Source organism: Antechinus flavipes, chromosome 5 (assembly GCF_016432865.1).
Source record: "Antechinus flavipes isolate AdamAnt ecotype Samford, QLD, Australia chromosome 5, AdamAnt_v2, whole genome shotgun sequence".
NCBI lineage: Eukaryota > Metazoa > Chordata > Mammalia > Dasyuromorphia > Dasyuridae > Antechinus > Antechinus flavipes.
In genome coordinates, this window is record NC_067402.1 from 112,802,190 (window position 1) to 112,817,749 (window position 15,560).

General features: G+C 33.3%; 1 protein-coding gene across 2 annotated transcripts in view; it reads right to left on the reverse strand.

Annotated features, from left to right (window-relative positions):
• MKLN1 (muskelin 1) overlaps window positions 1-15,560 on the reverse strand; it is a 230,532-nt gene that overhangs the window by 152,716 nt on the left and 62,256 nt on the right. For both annotated transcript variants that reach the window (XM_051962233.1, XM_051962232.1), the window contains exons 3-5: window positions 12,730-12,872; window positions 11,150-11,238; window positions 782-891 (exon numbers count right to left, since the gene is read on the reverse strand). In XM_051962233.1, the coding sequence (XP_051818193.1) occupies window positions 782-891; window positions 11,150-11,238; window positions 12,730-12,872 (342 nt within the window). The remainder of the gene's footprint in view (window positions 1-781; window positions 892-11,149; window positions 11,239-12,729; window positions 12,873-15,560) is intronic.

Here is a 15,560-nt window from a genome sequence, read left to right on the forward strand (position 1 = left end):
GGAAGCTAAAATATTGGAAGCAATGTTAAATGAAGTCCAATAAGAAATGAACATATGGTATTTTCAAAGTATAATGCACAAAATATGATGTAATCTATAATAATCATTTTATTTAATAAAATAGAAGTCTAACCTCTAAAAGGGTCAGTTGAGTACCAAGTAAAACAATCTTTTCCCCCATTTTGAGCTATGTTCAAGCACTGTTCATTTTAGCTGCTCCTTCAGTCCTCTTGACCTTGGAACATATCTGTTATGCCATCTTCCTCCCACTAGTGAGTTCCTCCTGAGATTTTCCTTCTGGGAAGGGGCCAAGACTAAAGTTCATTCCCTTCTCAATCTAGCTTCAGATTTTCTAGATATCATTATCATACCTGTACCATCCGCCTCACCCCCATTTTTTTTTTTTTTACTTTCTTAATGAATTGTATTTCTTCATGAGAACGTAAGTTCTTTGAGGGTACAGGCTATCTTTTTCTTATTTGTATTCCCAACACTTAGTACAGTACTTGGTACATAGTAGAAGCTTAAGAAATATTTACTGACTAGAGATTCTACTCTGGTGCCATACTGATCAAGAACAAGCTTATATATTGTGTATTAAATATATTCTTCTACAGTCAATATATATTTTATCTCTTGATTTAGCAATGATAATTAACAGTGATCTTCTGGATGAAAATGCAGTGTCAAATGTATATAATTCTCAACAAATATTTCTTTATTGACCAACAACTTACAGGGCTTTGGCAATATAATAAAAGGGTTTTAAATTAAGTCCTACCTTGCTATACCAGTTGAGACAGGGTTGCACAACATCGGGATCATCAATGCCATTAAGTTCAACATACCAGATGCTAAAATTAAAGCTGGGTCCCCAGGACAAGAGTGGAACTTAAGAGAAAGGAAAAGAGAAGGAAACATTTTAAAATCTGTACATTCCAAATAGAATACTACAAAATAACAAACAAACAAAAAAAAAGCTACTAGTATAGGAAACCCAGGAGTAATCTATAATCTAGAGATTTGTTTATGGGAACCTTCTCCAATGGGATAGATCAGAAGATAAATCACATCCAAACTATGATTTAGTAGATCAATTATAGGAAGCTGCCTAGGAAAGATAGAGATACAGTGTCTTACCTGCCTAAAAAGACTAGCAGAACTAGTAAGTGAGGATCTGAATCCAGATCTGCTGGATTCAATGAACTCAGAATACTCTTCACTCTGCCATTCTACTATATAGACCTCACACACACAAAAACTGTGAGATTCAAGGAAAGATACATCTAACAAGGCATTTTACCTTTTTTTGTATTTGAATTATAAAAATGAATCTCTACAAAAGCATAAGTAAAAAAAAAAAAAAAAAAAACGGTCGCATCAATATTCAAATGACAAGCAAAAGAACCCTTAAACCACATCTTTCTTCAGAATGTTAAAGATGGTGATAAGGTTTTTAAAAGTCTGTTTCACAAAAATCTATTCAATCTAGAATGCACTTAAATACAGAAATAAGAGAGAAGAATGGGGGAGGGGGGGAGAGAGAAAGAGAGGGACAAGAAGTTCTTTCTTATATCTGCACTTTCTTCTCACATTGAAAGTTAACATAAAGACACAGGCCTTCATTAATATCCTCCCGAACTAATAAAATATCCTTCAAGTCAATTTTCATATCTCTTCCTGCTCTAATCCAAACCTGACACCACTGCCAAATTAATCTTGCTTACAACTGTCTTGTCATATTATCTCCCTGAAAACCTTCCCTGCTATCCTAATGCCTATGAAACTCCCTTCTTAACATCAAATTAACAAATCAATTGGCCCTCCAATCAAGTCAACAAACCAATAAACCAATAAACTTCTTAAATAGCTACTACTATGCTAGAAGCTGAGGAAAGAACGATTCTAAAAAAAAAAAAAAAAAAAGAAACAAACAGTTCCAGATCTCACAGATCTTTTATTACGTTATCTTAAATCAAACAAGATAACATATATCTATAGAATACATACAAAATAAACAGTAAATTGAGAGGAAAGATAGCAGCAGCAAAGGGTAGATAGAATCAAGAAATGTTTCGGGTTAAGGATGATGTTTCAGATGAGTTTTGAAGGAAACAAATTTTAAGAGGAAATAGTGAAAAGGGAATGAATTCTAGGCACAAGACACAGTCAGGGCAAAAGTACACAAGATGGAGAAAGCAAGTTAGCTCCATCAAAAAGTACATAAAGGAGCAGCTAGGTGGCACAGTGGATAGAGCACCAGCTCTGAAGTCAAGAGGACCTGAGTTCAAATTTGACCCCAGACACTTAACACTTCCTAGCAAATCACTTAACCCCAATTGCCTCAGGGAAAAAAAAAGCCTACATAAAGATGTATAATGTATAATATTATAATGTATAATAATGCTGAAAAAATAGGTTGAGTCAAATTGTGAAGAGGTGTAAATGACAGAGCAGAGTTTCTATTTGAAACTATTTGCAAATAAGGAAAAACTGGAGTCTGGGGAAAATATGATCAGATCTTTGCTTTAGGAAAATCACTTTTGCATTAAATAAAGAAGGAAATGAAGAAGGAAAAATACTTGAAGCAAGAAGACCAATTAAGAGGCAAATAAATACAATAGTTAAGACATAACACTGAACTAGGATAGTAACCACATGAGTGGAAGAAAGGGATAAGATGTGTGAGATACTGTGGTGGTAGAACAGAAATAACAGGCAACTGACTATAAACTGTGTAAAGTGACACCTCAAGAATACTTTAAAAATGCTTAAATTAATCAAAGCCTAGGATCATATACTCACTAGCTCTGTATTCTGGAGAAAGTCATTTAACTTTTCTGTATCTAAGCATTCACATTGGTAAAATGGCAATAAACAATATGGTATAGTCAAAAGAGTCAAGAAAACTGGGTTTGAAGCTTTGTGTTTCCTATTTACTACTGGATGACTGCACATAATCTCTCCTGGTGTCTGTTTCTTTATTATTAAAATAAAGGAGTTGCTTGATTTTTAAAGTCCTATTCTTAACCCCAAATCCTATAAATATTCTATGGATATTTAATATAGTTCTGAGTCCTCAGTTAGCCCCTTATAGGTTTGCCTATCATCACTATACAAATGACTATCAAACAACAACAACAACAAAAAAAACCAAACCATACCCAATTCTATTCTCTTCTAATCCTTCTATCACCTATTAGATATTTTGAACTTAATGTCCCATTTGCTGTTCAGTACTTCCAGGAGTGTCTAACTCTTTGTGCCCCATTTGGGGTTTTCTTGCCAAAGATACTGGGGTTTTTTGCCATTTCCTTCTCCAGCTCCTTTTGCAAGATGAGGAAACAAGCCAAGAGAGTTAAAGGACTAACTCTGGGCCCAGGGTCACATAGCTATGTTTGAGGCTAGACTTGAACTCAGGTTTTGCTGATTCCAAGTGTTCAATCCACTGCCCCACTTAGTTGCCCCAAAATGTCCCACAGACATTTCAAATTTACCATGTCCAAAATAGAACTCACTATCTTTCCCTAAAGTCCCTTCCCTAATTTCTGTGATATATCACCTAGTCTCCAAGATTTACAATCTAGAATTCATTCTTTATTCCTCACTCTTACTTTCCTCTTCCCTAGCCAATCAATTGCTAAGATCTGTTCATTCTCTCTCCACACTCTCTGTCAAATCTCTTTCCTCAGACCACAACTACTCTAATTCAAGCTCTCCTCACCTATCATTTGTAGTATTACAAAAGCATTCTAACTAGACTTCCTATATTGCAGCCTCTTTTTTACCAATTCATTATCTAAACAGTTAAAATTTATATTCTTAAAGCAATGGGCTGACCATGTCAAAGAATTCTTTCTGCCCCAAATGCAGCAGTGGTTTTCTATTGTCTCCAGAACAAAATACAAATTTCCCTGTTCAGAACTTTATTTAAAACCTGCCTTCTGCTCCAATTTATGCACTCCACGTTGCAGATTATCTAATATTCCGTTCCTCCTCTTTGCATCTTTGTAGCAGTAGTGCCAAACAATGCCTCTTCTGATCTGTCCAGTTGTTGGTGTCTTTCCTCCTGCCACCTAATAAAAATTACTTTGTATTACACCTTGCAATTGTCTCTGCCCTCAAACAATTTATGTTCTTGAAGGAAGGGGAAAGGAATATAGACATGAACTGATGCTGAGTGAAGTAAGCAGAATCAAGAGAACATCATGTGAGCAATATTATGTGATCATCAACTATAATAAGACTTAGGTCTTCTCAGCAATACAGTGATCCAAGACAATTCCAATAGACTTGTGATGAAAAAGGCCATTGTCATCCAGAGAATAAACTAGAGAGATTGGAGTGGAGATTGAAGCATACTATTTTCATTTTTTTGTTGTTCTAGTTTTCTTTTACAACATGTTAAATGTTCAACTGATTGTACATGTATAACCTAAATCATATTGCTGACTGTCTTGAGAAGAGAGTAGGAAAGAGGAAAAATTTGGAACTTAATATCTTACAAAAACGAAGGCTGAAAACTATCTCTACATGTGATTGGGAAAAAAATAAAATACCATTAAGCGGGAGGGGAAAAACATGTAAGGTTTATCTATGCCCTCAAGGAGCTTATAACCTAGTTAGGAAGACAAAATAAATATTTGCAAGAGCAGAGACAAGGAACACTACAAAGATAGAGTACTATACAAGTAACAAAGAAAGAGATCCAAAATAGATACCTCTGGACTCCAAAAAAAATTTTTTTTATATTTTTAATATTATAAAATTTTAGAGTTTTAAAACTAAATTTAAAAAACTTTTTTATTTTGTATTTGATTTCCCATCTCCAAATATAGGTAAGCTCAATGAAATTAAGAATACAAAAAGTATGACCAAAAGACCAAATTATTTAAAAGTTAAACAATTAGTCAATTATATTTAAACAAATATTTATTAAAAGTCTACTATGTGTCAGGGACTATGCTAGGAACTAGGAATAAAAAGACTAATAATAATAATAATAATTCCTGCTTTCAAATAGTTTACCTTGTTGGAGGTAGAGAGACATATATCCATTGATAAGTAAATATACATAAAAGCAATAAGGCTTCAGTAGGAAAGAAGGAATGGCACTTGAGCTGAACCATTCAGCAAACTAAAGATTTGAAAAAGTAGAGGTAAAGCATTTAAGGGTTGAGGTCAGGTTATAGCCCAGAAAATTTGGGAGTTGAAGTTGGACTGTAGCCCAGAGAGAGAGAAATATTCAGCAAGAGCCCCTTCTATTTTTATTTAATGCAAAAAAGATTAAAGCTCTGTTTCAGGATTCCTAGAGGGAATCTCCCTCTTTTTGGTTAGAACTCATTTCCCTTATGAGTACAAAATTAGTTCCTTCTTTCTCTCAAATCTTTTGGACTGTCTCCGATCCTTACTTGTTAAGGTGTCAAGATTTTAAAAGGTTTAATTCCAAAAAGAAAATTGTGTTTTGTTTTAAATTGTAGATGGTTTTCCGATAGGTTGCAAAAGAAAGAAGACCATCTGAGTTGTGAACCATGACAGATCCAACTATGTGGAGCTTCCTTACCAAGCTCCTACACAGGTACAAGCTGGACTGCTAGGACCTCTGGGATATGAGCTAGACCAACAGGCTATATGAAACTCAAAAGAAATCCTATAGGCAGTAGGAAGGAGCACTTCCAACTAATGAAGAATGAGGAGGAAATCAACCACTAGGTTTTGGCCATGGGCATCTTTTCTACCTACTCCCTGCCTGGAAGGGGAGGGGTGCCATAGCTGTGATAAACAGCACCCTAATAAACTGTACAAAGACAAAAGGCAACTGGAGGGCTTATGTGCAAAGATAAATGGGACAGGATTATAGGAATAGGTCATTTGATTGTGGGGAATGGTGGTGGTGGTGGTGCGATTAAGAAGGCAAGCACAAATAGCCATCTTTTTATTATTTATATTTCAGAGCCTTCCACGAACATGAATAGATAGAAGAGGGAAAGAAGATCTTCCTAATTCCCCTAGTTGTTAGTCTTCATCTCCCCTTGCCCTCTCCCACCAATTACTTTGTATTTATCTCTTATCTGCTGATTTGTGTACAAGTTGCAGATAGCAGAATGTAAGTTCTTTAAGGGCAAGCGTTATTTCTTACAAATTAATTTTCATCTTTGTAACTCTAGCATCTAGCACTGTGCCTGGCATGTAGTTCAAATGAACTGAATTAAGTATATTCTAATCAATCATGAGATGGACACACACACACACACACACACACACACACACACACACACACACACACACTGTGAAAAGGCATGGAGCCAAAAAGATGGAATGTTTTATATGGGGAACAGCCAATTTGGCTAGAACTTAGAGTGGGTGCAAGAGAAGAACATGTAATCAACTTGGAAACACAGCCTGAAGTCAGATTTTGAATGATAAATAGAGGCATTTGTATTTTATTCTAAAAACAATAGAGAACCACTGCAATTTTCTGGGTAGCACAGTGAAACCTGAGCTTTTAAGAGCATCAATTTGGTAGCTGTATGAAGATGCAAGACCAGGGAATGCAACAGGTGACCATGGCACTGATCAAAAATTAACATGATTTCACAATGGGAAGCAAGATAAGAGTGAAAAATGAAGAATGATTTTTAAGTTATAAACTTGGACTTCTGGAAGAATGGTGGCACAATGAACTGAAATGGAGAAGTCAGGAGTAGGAGTGATTTTGAGAAGATGATGTGTTCTAGGACAGATATAGGCATTATTCCAACAAAATAATGCAGGTTAATACATCAACTATCTCCAATTTAATTACCAGTGATCCCATCATGCTCCTCATTTTTTCTAGTTTATCATTTATATACATTTTACTAACAGAATTTTGATGAGTTCACTGCACTTGTTTACTTCTGAATTTTGTGATTCATTTGCTCAGCATGCAGCTGGATGCTTTGAATGTTTATGATACACCTGATGTGCTCAAGGTTTTTTACAACAATATAGTAAAACAACTTACATTTCTACAGTATTTTAAAGTTTACTAAGTACCTTCCACAAAACAAGGAAGTAGGGAAGTGGAAATGCAAGATTATCACGCATATTTATATACATGGCAGTGGAAGCCTACAGAAGCTCAGTGATCTGCCCATGACCACGGTACCAAAGAGAGAAAAGAGGCCAGTAAGAAATGGGAAATGAGCTCAGATTTCCTGACCAAAGGCAGCCAACATTCTTTTTCTACTCTCATACTGCTTATCTGAAAAAACAAGAATCACAACCCTGGAATAATGACAAAACAATTCAGTGCAAAGTACAAATATGCATATGCAAATATGACCTATAAAAAAATCAGTGCGGTCTATGTATTCTAGACATCCCACTAATAACATATCCACCAATAAAAATTATAATCATATTATTAGCTAACACTTGGATAGCTTTAAGGTTTACACTATAGTGTTTCATTTGATCCCTACAAGTCATAATGATATATCTAACAGATGAAAAAAGAGGATCAGAAAAATAAAATAAAATGCCTACAATTCTTTGGCTAATAGATAACAGAGCCAAAATTTGAATCCAGGTTTTTCTGACTTTTTTTCAGTGCTTTTGCCACAACATAAGAGTTATCTAAAAAAAAAAAAGTCTGCCAAATTATCCTTAATTTTTGATAAACAGATAATTTAAAACTAACACTCACAAGATCTCTTTTCTAGTAATTTGACCTAGTCAAATTGCCATGGAGTATATTACCTGTGCCAATAAATGTTACCTTCTGGAAGACAACAAGACAAACAAAAGGTACAGGGAAAATTTGTCCTGATCCAGTCAAAGGATGAAAAAGATGCCATCAATTTTCTATAAAATACATTTATAGAAACCTATAGACATTCTATCTTTTCATAAAAAGAATTTCTCATATAACCAAAAAAAATATCCCTATAAAATTAAGGAACAAAAACCTGTTTTTATCAACATACAAAACCACTTCAAATCACTTGAGTATATAAAATATGGGTAAATGAATCCACTCACTAAATTTAAATTGCAAATTTCCTGCATTACCAATGCAAAGAAATTCTCAATCTAAGAAGTCACAGTTTCATAATTTTGCACACATACGTGATTTAAAGCTCTCTCTTTGGAACTAATACATATTTAAAATAAAAAAATTTAGTGAAATTTGAAGAATTAAAGCATTATGGGTAGAGCAAGGAGGACCACAAGTCTTGAAATGTTCTCTATTTATTTTACCTGTTTTTTCAATATAACTCTAAACTCTTCAAAATATTTTATTTTATATTTCCTATCTGAAAGGTCCCCAAACTTTTCTGCAGAGATTGGTTACCATTTTAGTTTTTCAAAGCCTCAAATTTGTTGGTGTAGGTGCTAAAAATTAGGTCCCATTTGGGCCTGTTTACAGCTTTTTTCTCTCCACAGTCAACCAGGTCAAACAAGAATGTTAAATTAGGCATTTTTTCCCTAAAACATTAAATCCTCAGTGAAATGAAATGAAAGACTGAAATAAGAAGTGCAGGATTGGTGATATTTACATGGTATAACTACATGGAAGCAGAAACTTAGGCAAAAAAAAAATTGCAATTATTAAAAGACACTGAAAATGGAACAAATCAATATTAACAAATGCTATTTAAACAAAGTCCAAAAAATGACTTTGTTTTGTGAAGACTCAGATCTTGGAACTACAGGTGACTTCAAGAGATCATCTGCAACTATCCCCAATAACTTAATATATTTTTCTTTATTTTACAAAGAAATTAATAGAACTGATACTCTTTATTATAAGATAGGTTTCACTACTCTGGCAGCTTTGTGAAATTCCACTTTGCATAAGAGAGGCATACTGGACTTATGGTCATAAAAACTAGGTCCAATTCCAAAAGCTATGTTCACCTCAATTTCCTCAGCTGTAAGTAAGGAATAATAATTTTTAACTGGGTATCTCATAGGGTTGCTGAGACCAAAGTGCTGCGAAAAACTTAAGAGCTATATGAAAATGTATTATCATAAGGACCATTCTCTGTATGTTTGTTGTTATCAAAAAGCTTTTCCCTAACCCTAAGAAAACATGAGGTATACAAAGGTAGGAAAGAAAAATGAACAAATGTAATTCGCCTATAAATTTAGTGACATAACATGCATAAGCATCAAGAGGATTAGCTTGTAGTCATTCTGGTTGTATTACTGATTCCTGCTCCTTTCTTATTTTTTAAAATACTTTACCTAGACAATATGTTGTTATGCACAGAATATTAATAAAATACCTATTTAGTTAGTCAACCAAGAAGAAAAAGTTGACTTCTCTTGAAAATTTTCAATAACAAAAAATAAGTAATTGCCGTTGACAATTTATTCTATGCTCTCTTCAAAATGAGGTGAGATAAAACATTTGGAAAAATGTAAAACAATGAATAATACAAAATATATTTAATGTAAATACAAATATATTAATTCACAGATCTTACACAATAAAAAAGATACAACATAAGACCAATAAAATTATATAAAATACAAAAAAGTACTACAAAATCTAAGAAAAGTAGATAAACACTTAAATTTAAGGCTAGAAATACAATGTAGGAGTTGAGCAAACTAAGCTGTTAAAAGCAGCTGCTTCCTCACTAAATGAGGGTAACTACCTATTAATAAGTGAGAAGTAGGAAATAAGGTCAAAAAGAACTCAAGTAGAAATGAAATTCTAATCAAGAGACAACAGTACAAGTATATTACTATTTCAACACTGCTCATGGATTGTAATTCTTTAGCAGAATTATTTTTTTTCTGTCCTTAGATCCTCAAAGCTGTTATTATTAGTCAATAGGTTTATCAACAGTGCAGGAAAATATGTCTACAATGCCCTATGCAATAGAAAAATTCTTGTCTATATTAAGAAAATATATCTGGGGAAAAACAATTTCAGAAGTCACTGTAAATATTCCATTAACTTGTTGTCAAATATATTTCAATAAAAAATAGTATGGGTTTAGTTTCATAGTCATTGAACCTTTGAGCTGGACAGGGCCTCAGAAGCCATCCAGTCCAACTCTCACCTGACACACAAATTCAAGCAATTGTGAAAAGCAGTATTCATTTTCTAATACTGAGCAAAAATATAGCTCTTGATTACTACCTTCTATAACATCAAATTACATTAATAAATAATACAATTAATAAATAACAAAATATATTAAAAATTAATTATTTAGTCAAACAGTAAATTCCCTTAACCTAAGTACCAATAAAAAAATTCTTTCTCATCTGAACCTGGTGAAATGGTGCAACTATTACTCCCATGTTATATCAGAGTAGTTAAATGATTTGCCCATGGTCACACAATCAGTAAGACGCTGACCCAGGACTAAAACTGACATCTTCTGATTCTTGAGTACATTACTCCTTTCACTATACCACACTGCTTCTCTATTAGAATAATGACTAGAGTTGCAAATGAAAAATACTATCCCAGAAGCAAGATTTTTTTTTCTAATTAATACATGGGTCTAAGCTAATCACAGAAGAAAAAGTAAAATAAACGAGGGAGAGGGTTGTTGTGAGTGCTGGTTCTCCTTTCTTCCCATATATTTGGTCTTGAGAAATCTCATATATTTCTTTTTTTTTAAATATCACTGAAAAATTCTTAGTTAAGAAAGAATAGCAGCTACATAAAAAATCCCTGACAGATAAATTATTGCCATCTGCACAAAATCGCTTTATTTTTATTTGGGAAGAATCTGGGCAACCCCATCTCATTTTAACAACAAAAAATATTTAGAAAGTTATAACAATGACACTCAACTTTCCTGGAAAACTCAAATTAGTGCAAAATATTCTAAAAATGATCTAATTTGAAGGCAGCAAGTGTTGATATTTCCACACCAAAAAGAGCTGGCTAAATAGTTATATGGGCTTTCAAGCAGTCACTGGCATTTGATGTCCAGATATGATAGAAGTAGCTAATTTTACCCAAGACCAGCACTATTGAATTATAATATAGCTCAAGTGATTTTACAAGAAACTTTCAAATAGGGAAGCTACAAAAAGAAACATTCTACTTGAATAAAACAAAATTTATCAGTTTCAATATGGGAAATAGTATATAGAAAATTTATTTTTATCCCAGAATGCTAAAAGAAATTACCTATTTTAATGAATCGACATGGGAACATCTGTTCATCGATTTTATGCTTCAAGGTGAATGTCTCTTTGTTATAATCATTCTTTAAGCCACTGTGAGAAAAAATAAATAAAGTTACCAAATCTGACTTCATTGCTCAACACTACTAGATACAATAAAGGAAAAAGTATTATGATGCTAGATTCATTTCATTAATGTTTAGTAAGTGCTAAAGGCAGTGTGGAACTAGTTGTTAAAGGATGGGACTGTAACTTTAAGACTCCTAATTCTATATCCAGCTTTATCACTGAACCAGTATGACAATGAGCAAATTATTTAACATCTCTATGCCTCCTTTTCTCCCATTTATAATATATGTGAAATTGACATGAACCCACTCAGCAATCGCATGATATTTTAAGAGATGTTTGAAATACTTAAATTTCTATAATGCATTGTCATAATTTCTAATTTGGATGTGACTATGTCAAAATCCAATTTAGCATCATATGAAACAAAACAATTACTGTTATAACTACTTATAATGTCAAAAGTTTGTTGTGAATTTAAGAATACAAATGTAAGGCTAAAATATGTGTACCTTAAGTTCAACTGCTTTTATCTATACAACATAATCTCTTGAAAATCATATCTCAAAGACTTAAAAAATAGATGACACAAAGGAAGGGACTATCAGTTATTATAGAAAAGGTAGGAAATGTATCCCATTTATTTATTTGATTTAAAAAACTTTGATAAACAATTAATATTAGATATTTCACAAAAATGAAATGATTCAAACCTAATCATTAATTCACTGCTTCTTTCTCAATTTCACTCATTTTCAAATCTCTATTGTCCACTGGTTGTAGTCATTCCAATAATACTCATTCTTTCTTCCTAAGTTCAAATAATTCCTTAAACAACTGACATCATCTTAACACCAATGAAATTAAAATAGTTAACAACAAGATATCACAAATTTCTATTTACATTGGATATGAAATATTTTACTTATATGTTAAATATGAGATTAGTGTCATGGCTCATATGTGGCCTTAAATTTCCACAGTGACTTATGTAAATTCAAATTGATTGTAACTAATTCATTGGGGTCTTAGAAGATAATGCAAAGGAAAAAAATCTAAATCCATTCACTGTAATTTTTGTTCTTTTCTGTTAGCCCAAATTCATAATATGACTTCCCTCATACTAACATTAGACTGAAAATTGTAGATCTCACTATAATTTTCAAGTCTGGAAACAATGATCGATGTAGCATATCATCACTATAATAAAGTCTGCTTTATTTAGTAATGATTACTTAAAATTAATAGAGAACTACTAAAGTATTAATTTTTTTCCTTTTATAATAAAAGGGGGAAAAAGTAAAGAAAAATTCTTTGGTTATGGTAAATATACTATCTAAAATAACGTTTTAAAACATTAATTTTAAGGTGCTACTATATTACAAATCACATTGAGAGGGAAAAAAAAATCAAGTCAAATAAGTTCAACCCTGAATAATCACAACTATTAAAAAACTGTGCTGTGTCAACCACATTATTTATGTTGACTGTTTACTTCCCCAAATCACAACTTACCTAGATAAAAGCTCGGTCATATTTTCTTCATTCATCCCACCGAAGACTTTAAATTTCTTTAAATTGCAAACATGAGTCTTCTCATATTTTCCAAATGTGATGCTCTGGACTATAGCAGGCCTTTCAAGCTTGAGAATCAGGTACTAAATATAAGAAACAACAAAATCAATTATTCAAACAAACAAAAAAAGTATGTATCTACTGAACTTGTATGTCAAAAATATTAAAGAAGTTTTCAGTATCCCACTAGATTCAAAAGTTAGAGAGAAATTTTTTAAAAGACAACTGGGTTGGAAGACAGTGCCAAAACAACAGAGTATAGGCAGAAATTCACCTGAACTCTACCCCAAATCCCAACAAATACCTTTAAATAATGGATTCTAAAACAAATTCTAGAGCCACAAAACTCACAAAATGATGGAATGAAACTTTTTTCTAGCTCAAGACAACTTAGAAGGTCGACAGGAAAGATCTGTTGTACCAGGAGAGGAGAACAGTCCAGCACAGTCTGCACCAGGCAGACAGGGCCCCAGGAAAGCAGGAACAGGCCTTGAAAGGACTGAATCAGTGGCAACAGTAAGCCACAGGTGTAAGGGGATCAGACAATGCATCAGAAGGAGATTTACAACAGTTCCTCTGCTGCCACCATGGGGCAAGACTGTTGAGTTGCCTGTACTTGAACATCTATCAGTCCTGGGTTTTAGTCCCAGTATGAGGAACACTAGCAACTGTGTGTCACCACGGGACCAGTGTGACCATGTCACAGTTCCAGGATTGAAAAGCATTCCTGTGGTCACTCACAAATCAGTACACAGTACAGGAGAGTTCTCAGGGTCAAAAACTTACAGGTTCCCAGAACTGCTTCTGTATAGAAAACCTGAAGCTTGGGACAGTGCCCCTTCTCTTTGGGGCAAAAAGCCCCATTTTAGCACAAACTTAAAAGTCAAGGAATAGACTAGAAAATTCTGAAAGCTACTAAGACGATAAGGAAGATCTAAACACATTGAGAAGAAAGCAAAATCAAAATTCCTGGATCCAAAGTCTCAAATTAAATTATAAATTGATTCCAGGCAATAGAAGAGCTCAAAAAGAATTTTAAAAATCATGTAAACAATGAGACATTTCAAGACAATTCCAATAGACTTCTGAAGGAAATGTTATCCACATTCAGAGAAAGAACTATGGAGACTGAATGTGGATCAAAGCACAGTATTTTCACTTTTTGTTATTTGTTTTTTCTTTCTTGTGATTTTTTCTCTGATTTTTCTTGCACGGCAAGACAAATATGGAAATAGTTTAAAAGAATTGCACATGTTTAACCTATAGTGGATTGCTTGCTGTCTGGGGAAGGGGAGACAGGGGGAGAAAAATTGGGAACATAAGGTTTTGCAAAGGTGAATGTTCAAATTATCTTTACAAGTATTTAGAAAAATGTAAAAGCTATTATCATATAAGATGCTTATAGGTAGTCCAAGCTAATATGATAAAAATGACAATTCTACCTAAATTACATATTCAGGGCCATACCAATCAAAGTACCAAAAATTATTTTATAGAATCAGAAAAAATAACAAAATTCACCTGAAAGAACATAAGTTCAAGAATAACGTGGGAATTAATGGGAGAAAAATGCAAAGAAAGGTAACCTAGCTGTATCAGACATAAAACTGTCTTATAAAGCAATAGTCATTAAAACGATTTGACACTGGCTAAGAAAGAGTGGTGGATCAGTGGAATAGGTTAGGCATACAAGACATATTATTATAATATAATAAATTTATATTATATTATTTATAAAAAATAAATCCAAGGACCCTAGCTTCAAGGATAAGAACTCACTATGTGACAAAAACTTCTAGGAAATCTGGAAAATAGTATAGAGAAAACTAGGTAGAGACCAAGATGGTCAAAAGGGTTCATGACTTAGACATAGAGGGTGATATTATAAGCAAATTAGGAAAGCAAGAAATAGTTTACCCAGTCAGATCTTTGGAGAAGGGAGGAATTAATGATCAAGAAATAGAGAATACTATGAAAAGTAAAATGGATTTTTGATTACATTAAATTAAAAAGTTTTTTGCACAAACAAAACCAATGCAACCAAGATTTAGAAGGGAAGTAAAAAGATGGGAAACAATCATCAAAACTATTTGGTACTGGTTAAGAAACAGAGCAGTGGAACAGTGGAAAACATTAAGTATAAAAGACAAAGTATTCAAAAGCCCCTTTCCACAAACTAACTTCTGGATTTCTTCAAGGTAAAGTACCATATTTATTGGCTATCTTCTAGTGTTGAAGACACTATGTGATATGGACTGGTCCACACTTGTGTACTTTACCACACCATAACACACATACACACACACACACACACACACACACACACCACACACACCTTTTTAGTCATAGTCTCCACCAGCCCATAGCAGCAGACCTGGGTATAAGCTAAGCAACTGCATAAGGCTACAGAGGCAGTTATTTATTGTAATATTTATGCATTTCTTTACCATTTAACATGTAAACAATTATACTGCCATGTTTATTAGGTTCCCATCTTCTTTTTACATGTCACTCAGTTTTTGAGTATTATTTCCTAACCCCATTTTCCCTATAAATCCTTATTTTTTTTATTGTGCAATTTGACATAGCATGATGACTTTTAGGAACATATATCTTAAGTTATAACAAAACTGACTTATGATAAGAGAGCAATGCTCAGAAAAGAAGACAGCTTGGGGAATACTCACAGATAGGGCAGTAAGAATAATCATCTAGCTATAGACTGACAAATACCAAACACATAGGAAAACCATGGAGGAAAAACATAGAGA